Source organism: Rhinolophus hipposideros (genome assembly GCF_964194185.1).
Source record: "Rhinolophus hipposideros genome assembly, chromosome: 11".
Classification (NCBI taxonomy): Eukaryota; Metazoa; Chordata; class Mammalia; order Chiroptera; family Rhinolophidae; genus Rhinolophus; species Rhinolophus hipposideros.
Genome location: NC_138057.1, coordinates 76,561,158 through 76,578,853, shown reverse-complemented (window position 1 = coordinate 76,578,853; position 17,696 = coordinate 76,561,158). Strand labels below are relative to the sequence as shown.

The 17,696-nt window shown below is 58.0% G+C and overlaps 2 protein-coding genes across 3 annotated transcripts in view; one reads left to right on the top strand and one right to left on the bottom strand.

Annotated features, from left to right (window-relative positions):
- Positions 1-14,731, top strand: part of NIBAN2 (niban apoptosis regulator 2) — a 48,759-nt gene extending 34,028 nt beyond the window's left edge. Inside the window, exons 4-14 of the mRNA XM_081066034.1 lie at positions 1,415-1,520; positions 2,733-2,900; positions 7,451-7,566; positions 8,129-8,233; positions 8,323-8,485; positions 9,549-9,736; positions 10,675-10,830; positions 11,367-11,483; positions 11,713-11,820; positions 12,009-12,120; positions 12,565-14,731. Coding sequence (XP_080922160.1) covers positions 1,415-1,520; positions 2,733-2,900; positions 7,451-7,566; positions 8,129-8,233; positions 8,323-8,485; positions 9,549-9,736; positions 10,675-10,830; positions 11,367-11,483; positions 11,713-11,820; positions 12,009-12,120; positions 12,565-13,172 — 1,947 coding nt within the window. The 3' untranslated portion in view covers positions 13,173-14,731. The remainder of the gene's footprint in view (positions 1-1,414; positions 1,521-2,732; positions 2,901-7,450; positions 7,567-8,128; positions 8,234-8,322; positions 8,486-9,548; positions 9,737-10,674; positions 10,831-11,366; positions 11,484-11,712; positions 11,821-12,008; positions 12,121-12,564) is intronic.
- A 1,284-nt stretch (positions 14,732-16,015) lies between these two features.
- The window catches only part of LRSAM1 (leucine rich repeat and sterile alpha motif containing 1), a 37,787-nt gene continuing 36,106 nt past the window's right edge, over positions 16,016-17,696 (bottom strand). For both annotated transcript variants that reach the window (XM_081066036.1, XM_081066035.1), the window contains one exon: positions 16,016-17,212. In XM_081066036.1, the coding sequence (XP_080922162.1) occupies positions 17,087-17,212 (126 nt within the window). In that variant the 3' untranslated portion in view covers positions 16,016-17,086. The remainder of the gene's footprint in view (positions 17,213-17,696) is intronic.

Sequence of the window (17,696 nt, the reverse complement as noted above, 5' to 3'; positions counted from 1 at the left end):
CAGGTCTCTCTGTTTCCAGGGCCCTTCTTTGCTCAGGCCTCCTCTATTTTGGCTTTGGGCTGTCTGGGCCTCCTGCCGCTCAGCTCCTCTGTGCTCAGCTTCTCTGACTGGCCGTCCCATCCTCACTCTTCAACAGCCCTTCCCTGCCCTGCTTACCCCTGGGTGGTGGTCCTATCCTTTCCTTCCTGATCCCCCCCTGTACCTCCTTGCCCTGCAGTGGGTAGATGTGTCCTGCTGAGTGTCCTTATCTTTGCCTTCAGTCACAGACCCAATTTCTTCTACCAGATATTTCTCTAGAGCAGCCAGAGGACAGGCTTGAGCCCCCTGTTTCCAGGCAAATCTGTGCTAGCATAACACAGTCAGGAGCAACCAGTTGTCCCAGGGCGGTGTTTCTCAAATTGGTAAAATTGCTTGGGAATTGGGAATCGCCTGGAGGGCTTGTTAAAAAAAAACACAGTGGCTGGTCCTGCCGCAGTTTGATCCAGGTCTGGAGTGGAGTCAAGAATTTACGTTTCTAACAAGTTCTAGGCTGCTGCTGATGACTTGGGACCGACCACACTGGGCAAATGAGTGCCCTAGAGGGTCCAGCCACTCTTGAGAAATGTGTTGAGTAGTGACACCTCGTGGCAGAGTGCAGCATGGCAGCCCTGCTGTATGAGCTACTGCCGAATAACCACTTTTCTCCCCAGTGGTATAAGAAAGCAGTACCCAGACCTAATCTCCAAAGGCAACTTGTGTGGTTGCTCAGAACCTAGGACTTTGGTGGACAGTTCAGGGTTATGGTCAAAGACCCTGGGCTCCGTAGGCTGACAGGCCAGGTTCATGTCCTAGGTCCCCACTTGCCTGCTGTGTGAACTTGTGGCTAATAATGGTACCCTGCTGGATTGTGAGAGTCGTGTGAAATGAAGCATGCAGTGCTCAGAGTGCAGTGCCTGGTATGTAACAAACGCTCAGTTAGTGGTAACTGCTAATAAGAGGCAGTCATGATAGTGACAATAATCTCAGCATGCTTACTTGTCCTTGCTGTGCCAGACACTGTGCTGAACATTTTATGTGGGTTACCTCAGTCTGTCCTCACGCAGCCCTGTGAGGTAGGAACTGTTATCACCCTGGTTTTATAGCTGAAGAAACAAGCATAGGAGGTAAAGGGACCTTATCCTCAGTGTCACACAGATCGTAGTCAGTGGAGCCAGGATTTGAGCCCAGGACCTGAGTCCAGGTCACTATACTATGTTGACTCTAGTGTTGGTCAGACTCCACTTCCTCTTCCCTGTCTCTCTTCTTCCTCCCTTTCTTCCTTCCCCACCTGAGGCAGGCAACACTGGGTAGGGTCCTGGAGCCAGACTTGGAGATGGGATTTACGCTTGGCCACGCCTGTAACCCCTAGGGGCCATCTCTCTTGCCCCCTCCTCAGGCCTATGAGCGGCATGTCCCACCCCGAGCTATCATCAACAGCGCAGGCTACAAAATCCTCACCTCCGTGGACCAGTACCTGGAGCTCGTTGGCAACTCTTTACCAGGTAAAGGAGCACCCAACCCAGGCCAAAATGTCCTGTTCAAACCCGGGGATTTGGCTAGGGGAGAGGGCAGCCCTGATCCTGGAGCTCCAGGCTCTGCATTTGCAGAAAGACCAGCTGGGCCTAGGCTGGTGGCATTACCTGAGGCCACGCAGTGAATCTGGGCTGGACCAGTGTAGGCCCCTCCCAAGTACCCTTCTTCCTGAGACTAACCATCACAGCTGTGCAATGGGGATCTCACTCTATCTTTTCCCTTCCCTGAGTCCTTGAGAGATGCCGGGGAGAAGATGATCGAGGTGACCCAGCTTTGTAAACTGCTGAGTCAATGCTGCATTTGTGAGGAGTTATTCTCGGCGCCCTGTTTCCACCCCACCCTGTCACAGAGTCCCAGAAGCTTTGTAGGAACACATCTTCCTCTCAGATGATCTTTAGGGAAACTAAAGAGTGGGCGGAGGTACTGGGGGTGGGGCGTGTGCCCCCAGATGGGACTTGGGGCTAAAGCGCCCCCGTGTGGCTGAGGGCTCAGCTGGAGTCAACATTTCTGTATTCCTGCCCCCACCCTGGCTTTGTTTTGCTGTCTTGGGCAACAGGGCACTGAGAAGACTGACCTTGGGGTATTGTGTAGACCCCACGAGGTGCTGTGTGCACCGAGCCCAGCACAGGGATGCAGATAGAGCCAGGGTGCAAAGAAGAACTGTCATTGTCCTATTATTAACAACAGTGGCGAGGTCATCGCTTAGGACCCCTTATCTCGCTGGATCTTGAATATCCGTGCAGTCAAAATAGAGAGAGAAAAATCCCCTTTTATTTATTCTCTATCCCCCACCCCACAAGCCTCCCTCCCTCCTTGGACATTTAAACCACATTTTGGCCTCCACAGATAAAATTTGAAAGGAAACCCAAGAAGGTAATGCTTGACCTTTGCACCCAAGGGCTCTGACCCTGCGTTATTTGTGCCTCACACGCGGAGTTTAGAACCTTCCCCAAGAGGGAGTGCATTACCAGCTCTAAGACCTGGGTCTAGACAGGTGCCAGGGGATTCCGAGGCCCCTTTAGCCAGGATTTGAGGGCATTTTGGCTAAAGGATGCTGCCTCCTCACCAACTCGCTGGTTACCCCAGGACAGGCAGACCCTCTGTGGGCCTGAGCCTGCCCCTCAGATTGGGACCCTGGGAAACTACAGAGGGCAGCTGCTCAGAGGATGCTGTCTCCACAGGGATCACATCGAAGTCGGGCGCCGCCCCCATCCTCAAGTGCCCTACGCAGTTCCCACTCATCCTCTGGCATCCTTCCGCGCGCCATTACTACTTCTGCATGATGACAGAAGCCGAGCAGGACAAGTGGCAGGCTGTCTTGCAGGACTGCATCCGGCACTGCAACAACGGTGAGTGGACTTCAGGCCCTGGGGCTGTGCGGGGGGTGGGGGGGGGGTAGCTCAGGGCATCACCTGGGTTATTGCTGAATGGCGACACCTACTGGCTTTGTGCGGTGTGGCAACCCTGCTCAATGAGCTGCTCTCGTTTTCCTTCCGGGCTTGCAAGAAAGCATTGTGGTGCTATCCTTAACCTTCTTCCTTGATGGAAACAATTCTGGGTTGCTCAGGAAAAAAAGTGGGCAGTTGCTCTCAGATGAGTGTGCTCGTTGTGCCCTTGGACCCTGAGTCACAGAATCACAGTCCTGATTCTGCCACTTTCTGGTAATATGACCAAAGAAGACCGACTTACCCCTGAAATGGGGATATAATCCCTCCTGTCTGGGGGGTTTGTGAGGATTCACAGTGGAAATGAATTCAATTGTAAAACAATTTTGTTTTTAATCATATCCCCTTACCACTGACCTCTGGGTAGTCTGGGAAGTTCGCTTCCTCCCTCAGGGCCTCAGTATTCTCACCTGTGAAGTTAAGAGGTCGCTTTTAGCTCCCTCATTCATTCAACAAACACTTTTCGTGTCTGGGCACTGAGGATGCCCAGGAGGAAGACGTGGTCCTGGCCCCAGAGCTGCCAGCTGCCTGGTGGGGGAGACAGATGTTAGACAGATGAGGACACCAGAGGTGCTGGGGGAGCCACCCTGGAGCCTTGAGGGTGTGACTGTCTGGGGGGCGGAGCATGAAGGGGATCAGGGTGGTTCCCGTGAGGAGGTGAGGGTTCACCTGAGACCTAAAGTTAGCGAAATCGGCTTCCAGGAGAGGAGGAGAGTCCCAGAACGAGGCAGCAGCGGCGTGGGGGGGGGGGGGGCAGGGACGGGGCAGTTTAGAGGAGGAACTGCAGGAGGCCCTGAAGTGGAGAGGGGGTGACCTGAAATGGGACTGCAGGGGACACTGGGTTAGGGCAGGAGAGCCTTGTAGCCATCTAAGGATTTGGATCAGGAAGGCTGGTGATTGTCTCCTGAGGGTGGGTGGGACCCTGAGGGATTTTCTGCGCTTGGGGAAGGAACAGCCTGTCCTGGACCCTGAACTGCCTTCTAGTGACCTGGCCTCGGGGCAGTAGAGGGAGGCAGCTTTGCCCACCCCCACCCACCCTGCCTGCCTGGCACACCTTGGGCTCAGCCCCGCACAGAGGTGAACAGACGGTGTGGGCACCCATGCCTGGAGGCCAGCAGCTGTGGTGACTTGGCTCACTCCCGCCCGTCCTTTCGACTCTCCAGAACCGCCTCTGCCCTGTCTGGAATCTGCCAGGCAGAGGAACCAGGTCTTCAGTCAGGCCAACCCCTGCCACCTGGGCTGGGCCCTGCTGCCCACAAAGAGCCTCCTGTTCCCAGGTCCCTGGGGACTGTGGGGCCAGGACTGGGTGGAGGCGATCTGGGCTCTGGCTGCCTGGGCTGGGGCACCCTCTCTCCTCCTCTCTTCTCGCTCCCTCCCTGCCCCCGCAAGCCCTGGCCCAGCTTCACCTTCTCCAGGTTTCCAAGACTAAGGGCTGACCTGGCAGGGTGACCCCAGGCCAAGTGGGGGAGGAGAGAAGAATAAAGTGAGGACGAGTCACCATTTGGGACCCCATGGGGAATGATAAACTGGGGCTTTGTGGGATTGGTGGGAGGAGTAAATGAGCTGGCGCTTGGCTCCGTGCCTGGTATATAGCGAGTGCTCAGCTGGGAGGCCAAGGGGAGCCCCTTGGGTGTGGGTGCTGCGGGCAGGAGGGGACAACAGGGAGAACTGCTGGGGGGTGGGGAGGAGGGGGGAAGGGGCGTCCTACGGCAGGGCAGGAAGGTGTTCCACAGCTGACAAGGCTGGTTTTAGCCAAGCCTTTCCTCTACCCTGAGGACTGTGGGAAAGTTCTCTTCTTTCTTCAGCTTGGGAGGCTGGGCCTGGAATTTGTGGAGCCTGGAATTGCTCACTCTGGGGGCTGCCAGGAAATGGGGGTGGGGTGGGGGGGGAAGGAGGCCAAACTGGGTGGACGCCAACTCATCCCAGGGCCCCCCTCACATCCTGCATTCCTGGAGTGGCTGGGGGTGGCTAGAGGCAGCTGGGGCACTGAGCTGAGCCTTGAGGGTGGGCCTGGGGTACAGAGGTCAAGGCCTCTTCCTGTCTGCTGCCCAGGCCTGAGGAATGCAGTTTCCTTTCTCAGCCTGACCCTGAGGACACCACAGGCAGGAAGTCTCCAGGTCTGGCTGGAGTTAGTAGGTCTTGGGTTCAAGCCCCAGGACTGTCATTCCCTAGCTGTGTGTCCTTGAGCCAGTAACTGCCTCTCTGAGCTTCTTCTCATTGGGAATGTGGGGCTGAGAACAACTGTTCCTCACAGGACTGTTTTGAGGATTAGATGAAGGAATGTGTTGGAGGTCTTGAGGTGTCAGCCCAGGGCCAGTATTTTAGTCTGCTCTGGCGGCCATCACAAACTGGGTGGCTTAAACAATAGAAATTAACTTTCTCACAATTCTGGAGACTGGAAGTCCAAGATTAAGGTGTCAGCAGGTTTGTTTTCTTCTGAGGTCTCTCGCCTTGACTTACAGAGGGCTGCCTTCTCCATGTGTCTTCACCTGGTCCTCCCTCTGTGGGAGAACGTTTTGTGTCCAAATTTCCTTTTTGTCATAAAGACACCAGTCATATTAGATTAGAGCCCAGCGTAAGGACCTCATCTTACCTTAGTCACCTCTTTAAGTCCCTATCTCCAAATACAGTCACATTCTGAGGTACTGGGGGTTAGGGCTTCAACATATAAATTTGGAGGGACACAATTCAGCCCTTAACAGCCAGGCTCATGGGAATAGCTCAACAGGGGTGACCCTCACTTTTGTAAAACTCAGCAGCTCGGCGTGTAGACTTGAGACGGCCTAAGTGTCTGGCCGGCCAGAGCCAGGGCCCGGAACGTGGGCAGCTTCCTTCCTGCTGCCCCAGCCTCTGCCTCACCTTCCTGCCACCTGGAAAGCGCCCCGGCCTGGCGTCCCTAACTATTGCCTGTCGAATGGAAATGCCCTGATGTGGGAGAGGCTGCATGTAATGCGGAGCCTGGATTTTTCCAGGCAAAACCTGGTCTCTGGGAGATTGTTTCCCTCCTGAGAGCCTGAGGGGGGTTCCTCCCCTGGCTCGGGGAGGTAGCACTGGCTCGAACACCCCTGCTCTTCTCCTGTCATTCCTGCCTGATGTCAGGTCCCTGAAATGCAGGGGAGAGACTCCCCCCGTCCCCATCCCAGCCCAGGGAGCTGTCACTGCACAGTTGGGGGCTGGGCCTCAGTTTCCCCACCGCTGAGCTGCCTTCCAGCTCTGACAGGCAGTGATTCCTGCCGTCAGCCGGATGTGGGAGAGGAGTGGTCCTCCCCACACCACAGAGGGGCTTTTTCTCTGTGGGGGTGACTCAGCCTATAGTCATTGCAGTGGGAGCTGGGGTTTTGGAGGCACAGGCTGGTGTTTCCCTTCCCTCAGCTCTGGGGATGCAGTGGTCACAGGCACGTGGCTGCCTGTCTCTGTGGGGTTTAACCACATTCTTCCCTAAGTCAGATTTTGCAACTTCCTGCAGCTTGCCTCCCTAGCACCCAGGGGCTGGAGGTTCACTGACCCGCCTCGCCAGCACAGGGGAGGTGGGCAAACTTATCTGGGCCACGGCCACCATCACTGCTACCACCGCCACTAACAAAAATAGACATGGCATTTTCTAGTCAGATCCGGACACCCAGCGGTGACCGAGGCAGACCCAGGTCTGCCCACGGAAGCAAGAGCCGTTACTCACCCGCAGTTATGAGTCAGAGGCAGTGCGACTCCACGCTGGGGCTGCACTGCGGCCCCTGGAGGCTCCCAGTGGGTGTGTGAGTCCGGGACCAGTCACAGTCGCTACTGCTCACAAGGGGAAACTGAGTCCCTTTAGGGGTCAGTGCTCCAGGAGCAGGTTTGGCAAACCACGTGTCCTGGGCTGAATTCGGCCACTGCCTCGTATTGTTAACCAAGTCCATTCACAGATGTCTGTGGCTGCTTCCGTGCATGTTACAATGGCAGAGTTGAGCTGTGGCAGAGATCATCTGGCCTACAAAGTCGAAAGCATTTACTCTTTGGCTCTTAGCAGGGAAAATTTGTAGGCATCTGATGTAGGGAAGGGGACGGGACTCCACGAGGATCTTGGGGTACCTCTGGCACCCTCTCTGTAGTGTTGGGGAGCCTCCCCTGGGAGGGTGGGATGGCTTCCAGCCCTGGTTCTGCCATCACTGCCCTTGGACTCTCTCCAGTGGCCTGACATCTGCGAAGTAGGGTAAATGACAGTGCCCATGTCTTGGGATGGTTGGGAGGAATTAAGGAGATAGGGGATACGAAGGAGGGCAGCCTTGCTTCTGCTGCTGGTTGGTGTCCCTGCAACTACTCCTGCCACAATTACTACAAGGGCAGTGGGGGTCACAGTGGCGATGTGCGTGCGCGTGCGTGCATGTGTGTGTGTGTGTGTAGCCGTCAGTCCATCGGGCTTGGTGGAAGCCATTGGGCCATCCCACTGATCTCCTCTACCTCCTTCTCCTGGGCAGGGATCCCTGAGAACTCCAAGGTGGAGGGCCCTGCTTTCACAGACGCTATCCGCATGTACCGCCAGTCGAAGGAGCTGTACGGCACCTGGGAGATGCTGTGTGGGAATGAGGTGCAGGTGAGGCCAGGAGAGCTGGCAGGGAGACTGCGAAAGTTACCTCAGGGTCCAGACGGTGGGTCTGGGCACAGAGATGGGGCGCTGGGGTCTGCAGGTTTGGACAGAGACAACAAGCACAGAGTTGGACAAATGGAGGCTGACGTGGGTCATGCAGCGGGAGATGCTTGTTATTTTTTTCTGTCATTTACTGAGCACCTGCCCTGGGTCGGGTTCTGAGGTGCTGCTGTCAACAGGCGGACACAGCCCTGGCCCTCGGGGAGCTGTCTGTCTAGCAGGAGAAACAGACAGAGAAACATACACTTTCATGTAGGGGCAGGGGAGGAGACGTGTGGCGTTGCAGACAGGGCGGCAGCATGTGCCAAGGCTCTGAGGTGGGACCCCGGAGCCCGAGGATCCTGCAGGACACCCAAGCGGATAAGCTCCGGGGAGAGGGGAGTGGAGATTGGAGCAAAGGCCAAACCCCGAGGAAGTAGGGACGTGAGTGGCTGGGCCTGCTGGGACGTGGAGAGGAGCGCGCCTGGATGTGCCCCAGCCCCTGCCCCGCTGTGCCTCCCCGTTCTAGATCCTGAGCAATCTGGTGATGGAGGAGCTGGGCCCTGAGCTGAAGGCGGAGCTCAGCCCGCGGCTGAAGGGGAAACCGCAGGAGCGACAGAGGCAGTGGATCCAGGTGGGTGGGCCTGGGCTGCGGGCGGGGCTGGGGGCTTCCGGCTGCCCAGCCCCCTCAGCCTGGTGCTGACACCGAATCTTTGCCCACAGATCTCGGACGCTGTGTACCGCATGGTATACGAGCAGGCCAAAGCGCGCTTTGAGGCGGTGCTGTCCAAGCTGCAGCTGGCCCGGCCGGCCATGGAGGCGGTTATCCGCACCGATATGGACCAGATCATCACCTCCAAGGAGCACCTGGCCAGCAAGATCCGAGGTGGGCAGGCCGCCCGCCAGGCTTGTCATCCCTGAGCTGACCTGCTGGGACCACGGGCCCTGGGGCCTGGGCGGACCTCCTGTCTCTTTCGTGGATCCGGGTGCATTTCACAACTTGATTTATCGATTGTCTTAAAAAAATCGAAATCAAATCTGAGCGATTGTTTTTCTAACTCCTGTGAGTTGGCTTGTAGCTGTTATTTCTACAAACCCAGATCTTGAAGACCTAAATTTTTGTCAGGCTCAGCCTTCTGCTCATCTTCCGTCAATCACAGGTTTCTGCCACATGTCATCTGAGCAGACCTCAGCCTAATGTGCGATGACTCACTTTCACCACATCTAACTTTTCCGGGTCCGTGTAGGCTCCTTTCGGTTCCCAGCCAGATGGGATCATTTCGCTCCCTGCACTGTAGCACATTGGCTGTGGGCAGTTTTAGCTGTCCGAGGGTTATCCTCTACCCGCTGTATTCATTGTGAGCTGGATAAAGCACTGAGAACTGACATTTGTTTTGTGGAACAAACAACACTAGTGGGGCAGAGGCGAGGGAGGGACATCAAAACACCCCAGAGTCAAAATGCTGTGGTCAGAGTGTCCCGGGGATGGCCCCTGTCCACAGGGGAGCAGCCTTTTACGTGGTGACACTGAGTCAGGCCACACCATGTCTGAGCAAGTTTGGGCTCAGTGTTTGCAAAACCCAGAGGCTCACTGACTCTACGACAGTGTCTTCCATTTGTTTTCTAAACAAAGGAGCAAGACCCTCAAAGACGTTTTTCTCTACCTCTAGCTAAGCAGAAAAACGGGCAGCACCTTTGGATTAGCAGTTTTGTAGTCTCTTGCCATCCCAGGTTCAGAAATATCAGGGTCCCACCTGACTTCCATGTTATTTTGGCTCCACGGCTTTCTTATCTTGATCAGCTGTCTCTAGAATCCGTGTTGGCTACTATTGTCACCAGTGGTTTTCTTTAAAAAAATAACCCAACAGCCTGTGTCTCGCTTCGGGGTCTGGGATGGCGGGGAGATGCCCCTGGAATGGCGGCAGCTGACCAGCTCTCTCTGCGCGCAGGCTTCATCCTCCCCAAGGCGGAGGTGTGTGTGCGGAACCACGTCCAGCCTTACATCCCGTCCATCCTGGAGGCCCTTATGGTGCCCACCAGCCAGGGCTTCACTGAGGTGCGGGACGTCTTCTTCAAGGAGGTCACCGACATGAATCTGAATGTCATCAACGAGGGCGGCATCGACAAGCTGGGCGAGGTGAGGCTGGCCCCACCCTGGGGAGGGGGCGCTCCTGGGTTTGGGTCAGGCCCCTGCTGTCACCCAGGGTGGCCATTCTCCTCCTGGCATAGCCTGTGAACAGATGTCCTGAAGGGCCGAGTACACGAAGCTGACGCTGCTGGCTATCCTCTTGGGGCCGGCAGGTAGAGGAAAGGGGGAAGTGAACCCCTTCCACCAGCCTTTATAAGCCAGTCGGTTGCTAAAATATCAAAGAACTTAACAGAGAGGGAGGGAAGGAAGGAGGAGAAAAAGGAAGGAGAGGAGGAGCGGAGGAAGGAAAGGCAAGCTTCAGCTATGAGTAATACAAGTATTGAGGTAGAATTAAACACATGTACGCCGTTTTGTGTACCCCACAAATGGAGACACCCCAGCTCTCTCACTCTTCCTCAGTTATTTGGTTTTGGGGTGAACGACCTTCCGCAGACCCCATATTGGGGTACTTGGCTGTCTGGAGTCCCACATGGTTGTCAGATGCAGATAGAATTGATCCTGTAATCTTAGCCTCCTTTTCCATACCTCAAATTGGAGAGTCCACAGACAATAATCACAGAATTCGAGGACCAGAAAGGACCTTAGAAATCTTGAAAAAGCATGTCTTGATTTTGAGGCTGAGGAAACAGACTCAGGGAGGATGCGTGACTTGCCCAAGGTCACCCAGGGCCCCAGAAGCGACGCGAACCCTCTTCCCAGGCTGTGCTGCTAGACCACGGCCTTTCCGCCTTCAGACCCTCGTCCTGTTCCGGGCCCTCCAGGGCTTGCCCTTGTGGGCACCCCACCCCCAAGGTGGTCTTCCCAGGTGCTAGTGCTAGCCCAGGGCCTGGACTCTGAGGGCCCAGGCAAGCTGTGGGTCTGTGGGGGGCTGCCTGGCCATGCAGGCGGCCCCAGCTCAGGTGCCACGTACCCCTGCCTCCCTGCAGTACATGGAGAAGCTGTCCCAGCTGGCCTATCACCCACTCAAGATGCAGAGCTGTTATGAGAAGATGGAGCCGCTGAGGCTCGATGGGCTGCAGCAGCGTTTCGATGTGTCCAGCACGTCCGTGTTCAAGCAGCGAGCCCAGATCCACATGCGTGAGGTGGGCCCAAGGCTGCTGCCCCCCAGCATACCCCACATCCCTGCTCACCCCACACCCGCCTTCCACAGTCCCCATCTCCTGGGAGAGCCGCCCGACCTTGCTCCCTGGCCGCACCCCCATGTGCCAACTACAGCCACACAGCCCCCGCGTGCTCTCTCCCGCTCTGGTCTCCCATCTGCTTGGAACACCTGTTCCTCCATTCCCCTGGTTAATTTGGACTCATCTTTTAGGTCTCGGCCCAGAGACCCCTTTCTCTGGGAAGCCCCCCTTGCGCCCCAAGCCCTTTCCTACAGGGCCCAGGACCTGTTTCCTGTTTCCTTGAGGCAGGGCAGGCCCCACTGCCCAGCAGTGCAGTGTGCCAGCACACAGTAGGCACTCGGTAACGATGTGAGGGAGTGAGCACAGTGAACAAGCACACAGACCGCCCTCCCTCCCGGGCAGGCCTGGGGCGGCTGGCCGAGGAGCCCCTCGGAGGCACGCAGGAAGGGCCTGTGGTCACTCCGGGGCCTTCCTGAGCCCCACACTGTGCTCCACAGCAAATGGACAATGCCGTGTACACCTTCGAGACGCTCCTGCACCAGGAGCTGGGGAAGGGGCCCACCAAGGAGGAGCTGTGCAAGTCCATCCAGCGAATCCTGGAGCGGGTGCTAAAGGTCAGTAGCCCAGCCCCCTGGCCCTTGACCCGTCCTAAGTGTGGCCGAGCCCTGAACTCAGTCCCCGGGCGGGCACCAGGATTGCTGTCCCTGCGGGAGGCGCCACCCACCCCCTTGCACAGGTGAAGCTGAGGCTCAGGTCAGACCACCGGCCTTCCATCCTCCTGCCAGGGACCGGTGGGGCCCACTGACTTACAGCCCTCCACCCCCGTCCCCTCTTTCCTGGCAGAAATATGACTACGACAGCAGCTCTGTGCGGAAGCGCTTCTTCCGGGAGGCGCTGCTGCAGATAACCATCCCGTTCCTGCTCAAAAAGCTGGCCCCCACCTGCAAGTCGGTGAGTGTGCCCAGCCCCACTCAGCCCAGCCTGCTCCAGGCCCTTGGCCCTGGCCCCCTCCTGGTCCCTGAGAGCCAGAGTGGGCCTGCCGAGTGGCCCCGGCGGGGAGGAGCCTGGAGGCCCTCACTCTGCCTGCCGCCCTGACCGCCCCTCTCTCTGCCTCGTGCCCGCCCCGCCCCGCCCGGCAGGAGCTGCCCCGGTTCCAGGAGCTGATCTTCGAGGACTTTGCCAGGTTCATCCTGGTGGAGAACACGTACGAGGAGGTGGTGTTGCAGACCGTCATGAAGGACATCCTGCAGGGTGCGTGGAAGCCGCGGCCGGGAGGGAAGGCTGTAGAGCTGGGTGGGCTCGCCCTGCCGCCCCCGGGGTTCTTATTGCCCGGAAAGTGATGGAGGCAGCTGCCCACAGGTCTTCCTGGTGGGGTCAGAGCCCGTGGACTAGGTTAGACCCACTATTAGTTATGTGGCCCCAGAAGGGTGGCATTATGTCTCTGTTTTTTTGTGGATCCTTGGCATTTCGGGGAGTGTCACATGAGTGACAGGATGACGCAGTGGTTACCGGCTTGGGCTTGGGGTTTGGGTCACGGCTTCTTTCTAGCAGCGAGGCCTGGAATAGCTCACATCCCAGTTATGACACCCGACGCTCCTGGGGGATGATGCTGGTTGCATTTGGGCACAGTGTCGGGTGTGGTGGCAGCGCAGTCCCCGTGGTAAGTGTCCTGACCCCAGCCCTTTGGCCCCACAGCCGTGAAGGAGGCTGCCGTGCAGAGGAAACACAACCTGTACCGGGACAGCGTGGTCTTGCATAACAGTGACCCCAACCTGCACCTGCTGGCCGAGGGCACACCCATCGACTGGGGTGAGGAGTATGGTGGCAGTGGTCGTGGTGGTGGCAGCAGTGGGGATAGAGGCAGCCCCAGCTCCCGTGTCCCAGAAGCAGCCACCATCTCGGAAAAGCGACGGCGTACCAAGCAGGTGGTGTCCGTGGTCCAGGATGAGGAGGCAGGGCTGCCCTATGAGGCTGGCCCTGAGCCACTGTCACCTGCGTCCCTGGACAGTGTCACTGAGCTTCGTGGCCTGCTGGCCCAGAATCTGCGTGCTGAGAGCCCCCCGCTGCCCAGCCCCCTGCTCAATGGGGCCCCTGTGCAGGAGAGCACCCAGCCCGCGGCCACCCCCAAGGCCAACTCACCACCCGCCTCGCCCCTCCGGCAACTCCCGCCTGGAAAGGCTGCGGACCTTGAGCCCCCCAAGCCCAGCGACCAGGAGACTGGGGAGCAGGTGTCCAGCCCCGGTGGCCGTCCCTCCATCCACACCACCACCGAGGACAGCGCAGGGGTGCAGACTGAGTTCTAGGCTGGTCGCCCCCGAGCTTCTGTTGGACAAGGCACATGGGCTCCTCCCTCCCAGGCACTGGCAGGTGTGGCTCCAGGCAAGAGTACCGACCTGTGCCTCTGGGTGGAGGTGGGGCGGGGTGGGGATGGGCCCACCCGAGTCACTTTACTGGGTTTGGTCATACTTTGTTGCTCCCTGTTTTCTCTTCTGTGGGGTTTCCTCTTTGTGCTGGCGGCTGAGCACAGCTGAGAGGGCTGGGGAGCATCCCGTGGCCCCAGTTCCCTGGGTCTACTCTTCCTGCCCTTCCTCCGTGGCCTGTTTCCCTCGTGGGTCGTGCCATCCTTGCAAAGAGGGAGGTACAGGCACTGTCTGCTGTGACTCGGAGCCCACGAATTCTCTCCCCTCACTCGGGGCTCGTTGGAACCAGGAACATGGAGCGCTGAGGCCCAGCTCTGCGCCCCTCCTCCCTCCCTGATCTTCCCAACTGGGCCCAGAGGCCAGTTTGGGAGTGGACCTTGGTCTCATTTTCCCCGCCCCGGGTGTGGGGAGATACAAGGAGGGGGTCTGCAGGCTGGAGCCAGGCTGGGGGATGCGAGGGGAGGGGTGCCTCATGAAGGGGGATGGGGCCGTGGGCCTGGGGATGAAATGAGAAAGGTGCAGTAAGTGCTGGTCTGGGGAGAGGAAGTGTCAGAGGGCAGGAAGAGGGGCAGAAGGAGCGAGCCCTGCCGAGGTGCTGCTGGGAGTGTGCGAACGGAGGCAAGAGGGTAGAGGGAGCGTTGCTGGAAGCCAAGCAGCCTTCAGGCCTGTCTCGCCCCCACTTCCAGCCCCGGCTGTCTCTTTCCGCCTGCTTGCTGGGATCCAGTCTTCGGGAGTCCCTCCATTCCCCTGCCCTTCTGTACCCACACATGCTGGGGCTGAGGGGAGGGTGGCACGTTGCTCACAGTTGCTCAGAGGCAGGCTTTAGTGGGTGTGGATTCTATTGTCTTCTGTGGGCCACCTCCAAGGTACGCACTGTCCATGGAGGGAGCTGGTGGGGCTCCTGAGGGGCCATGGCTCCCCAAGGCACTGCTGGTGGCCTGAGGATTTAGGGTCAGGGTGGCTTGGCCCTGCTGCCTGAGTCACTAAGTCACCTCACCCTTTACGAATATGAATCTCTTTGAATATGAAGGCCGGCCGTCCTTCCTCAGCTTCTTGTTTTTGGGGGTGAGGGTAAAGCTGAGGCAGCCCCAGCCTGGCAGCCCCACACCCCTTCCCTACTCTGAGGAGAGGATGGGCAGGGCAGAAACTGACTCGTCAGGGTCCTCAGGGTGGGGCCCCCACCCAGCCCTGCATCCTCTGTCCCTGGGATCTGCTTCCTGGGCCCTGGCCTTGGACCCCCAGGATGTGTGGTGGTGGCTGGTGCTCAGGGCCCCCCCGTTTTCCCCAGCCCCAATCTCAAACATCTCACTACATTCCGTCTTAAGATGCTCTCCTTTAGTGCCTTTTTGGGGGATTTTCCAATCGTTCTTCCCAGATTGTACTGAAAATATTATGCAAACTGTTTAAGCTTTTACTAATCAATAAATGCTTTATTTAAAGCCAGTGGCTTGTGTGTGGTGCCGGCAGGGGGTGACCTGGGCTGCGTCTGCGTCTAGGGACCCATGTACCTTGGCTTCTGGGGCTTGTCGCTTGACCGAATATCTCTAGGTCCACAGTCTTAATCCCATTTTATAGAGGAGGAAACTGAGCCTCAGAGAGAATATGTAGAGCATGTAGGTGACTGGCCTGCAGCAGCTCAGACTACTTCCTTAGCTATTAATAGATCTGTTCGGGGTGCTCCTCAGGCAGGGAGGGCTACAGTGAGGCCAAGAGGGACGCCAGCAGCTTTCAAGCCACATGGCCCTGGGGCATCCAGCGTGGGGGGGTCCTGGGCTCAGGCTGGCTCTACACAGCGGTGCCAGCGTTTTCAAGACTCCTGATCACCCAGCGAGCAGTTACTGAGCATTTCACGTGGGCCACGTGCCTTACGTGCAGGACCAGGAACCTCACAGCAGCTCTAGGCGGTAGAGCCATCATCACCATGCCACCCAGGAAGGTGGGAACCTTGGGTTAGGTCATGGGGCACAGGGTCACTCCCTCACCCCCAATCTGGTGGGGATGGGTTGCCTCATCCATGGGTGAAAACATGTCCCTCGTATGGCAGCCAGTTGCCATGGGGGACATTGGCTTCCCTGGTACCAGCCTGTCCATGGTGGCTTGTTGACAAGGGCTGGGTATGAAACAGCCCGGACGTGGGGCCGGAGACCAGAGATTCACCTGCAGTCTTGCTGTTTCCTTGGCAAGTCACTAACTCAGCCTGAGGCTCCTGACCTACGAAAGAAAGTCATCAAAGTCCTCTCCCCCAGGGCCTCTTGAGGATTCAGTGCTGTGCTCTGCAGTGTCCCTCCCACCTCAGACCTCAAGGGTGAGTGGGGAGAGGGAACCATCCAAGTTCCCCGGCGAAGAAGACATCCACGTAAGAGGTCCCAGCTCCTGCCTGAAAAGCAGGACTCACACCGCCAGAGGCTTTCGCCCACAGGATTAGTGGATGGTCGCAAACTGAGGCCCAGGGTTCTTTCTGCCAGCCCAGGGCCTGTCCCCTGCATCCAGCGGGCTCTCGGCGCTGCACCTGGGTGAGCACTCAGTGCCCCCTCGTGACCACCGGTCTACGTCAGGGCCCCTGATGACCCGTATGGAAGGATGGGAAAATCAAGTCTGGAAGGCTGGCCAGGGTCAGAGGTAGCTGGAGGCAGAGCCCAAGCGCCCTGAGCTGGCCTGCCTCTAGCCCAGAGAAAGAGCTGCCCTTGGCTCAAAACCATCTGCCAGAAAAGGCACAATAAATGTGTGACTCCAGCGACAAGATTGTGCGTGGCCCCTAGAATTGTGCAATGAGCGACCTGCACAATTGTACCGGTTCCTGACCCAGCACGGCCGTGTCCCAGCTGCGAGGTCCTGGGCATTGAGTCCCTCAGCCTCGGCTTGCTCGTCTCGAACGACGACAGTGGAGCACCTACAAAGCACAACCCGCTCCAGCTGCCTCTCCGTGCCCTTCTCCCTGAGCCCCCGTCTGTCTACCTGTAACAAGGGGAGGTTTGGATAAAGTCACATTTGGGAATGCTTCTACCTCCTCCCTCTCCTTTTGACTGAGGTGCAGCCCCCTCCCGGCCCCACCCCAGGCCCTGACCCTCCCCCTCCCCAAGCTCCTCAGGACCCAGTGATGACGGTGAAGGAGCAGGCTGGAGGTGGGTTTATTGGTGTTCCTGATTTGGGTCTGCAAAGCTCATTGCCTGCCCTGAGCTGTCTGGGGTGAGGTGGTGCAGGTCTGGGTAGCAGAGGGGCCCAGAGTGTTGGGGAGCAGGAGCGAGGAAGGTAAGGAAGGGCCCACGTTGCTTGTGGCACAAGGCCACTGAACACATGCCAGCCCGTCAATCCAAGGCTAGCCCGTGGTGGCCTGTGGCCACTCCGCACACCAGCTCCACCTGTGGCTTCCTCTCCCCTCAGCCAGGGCCCTCCTGCACTCCCATCAGCCCACCCAGTGGGATGGCACTGTCCGTGTTCCCCTGATGAGGATACCAAGGCTCCTGGGGAGGGGCGGGCAGAGCCACACTGGCCAGGACACTCAGTCCTGTGCTCAGATGGTGGCACAGCTGCCTCCCCATGTCCCAGACCCTGTCCTTACGCCATGAGGGATCCGCTCTCTTTCTCCACAGTGTTCAGGTTATGGGTCAGGAACATTCCCTGACCCCCGCCTGGCCCAGGCGTGCTTGGAGATCAAGGGTGGGGTGCACCGTCCAGGGCTGTGGGGAAGGGCCCAGGGCAGAGGGGGTAGCAGTCTGGCTAGAGCAGGGGGTGAGCTGGAGCCCTGGGCTGGCAGGTGGTACAGGTGGCGCCAGAGGGCCCAGGCTGGCCTGGCGGGCTCAGCTGCTGCGATAGAGGCGCAGTCGCTGGGTGATTTCCTGACGGCACAGCGGGCAGGTGCGCAGTGGCTGGCAGCACTGCTGGCAGCAGCAGACGTGGCCACAGTTGAGGAAGATCATGTGGGCCTGAGGAGAGAGAGTGGGAGCGTCAGGCTCTGGCCGTCTGGTTTCGGGGATGCGTAACTGAGTTCTTTACCTTACAAACCGGATAGTGTGGTCATCCTAAACCACTCAAACATCACGGAAACGTATGCTACAGCAAGTGAAAATCTAGTCCGGCCTTCTGTTAGCACTTCGGTATGATTTCTCCATATTTTGTTAAAAATCTATAAATACCCACAAGCCCCTACCCCTTTCTAACCGGGATTACATTTTCCCATGTTTCACTACTTGCTTTCTGTCTGCCCTGTCTCGGACACGCCCCACGCCCGCTCTCGGCGTGACAGCTGTGGTGCCCTTCGTGTGGGAGGGCCGCGCGTATCACATCGCAGGCCTGCTGTTGGACGTGAAGGTTGTTCCCAACGTTTGTTTTTTATGTGCACGTGCCCAGCCCCTCAGTCTAAAATGGCTGCAGCATTCTGGGTCAGCAGCCACGGAGGTGTGTTATGCT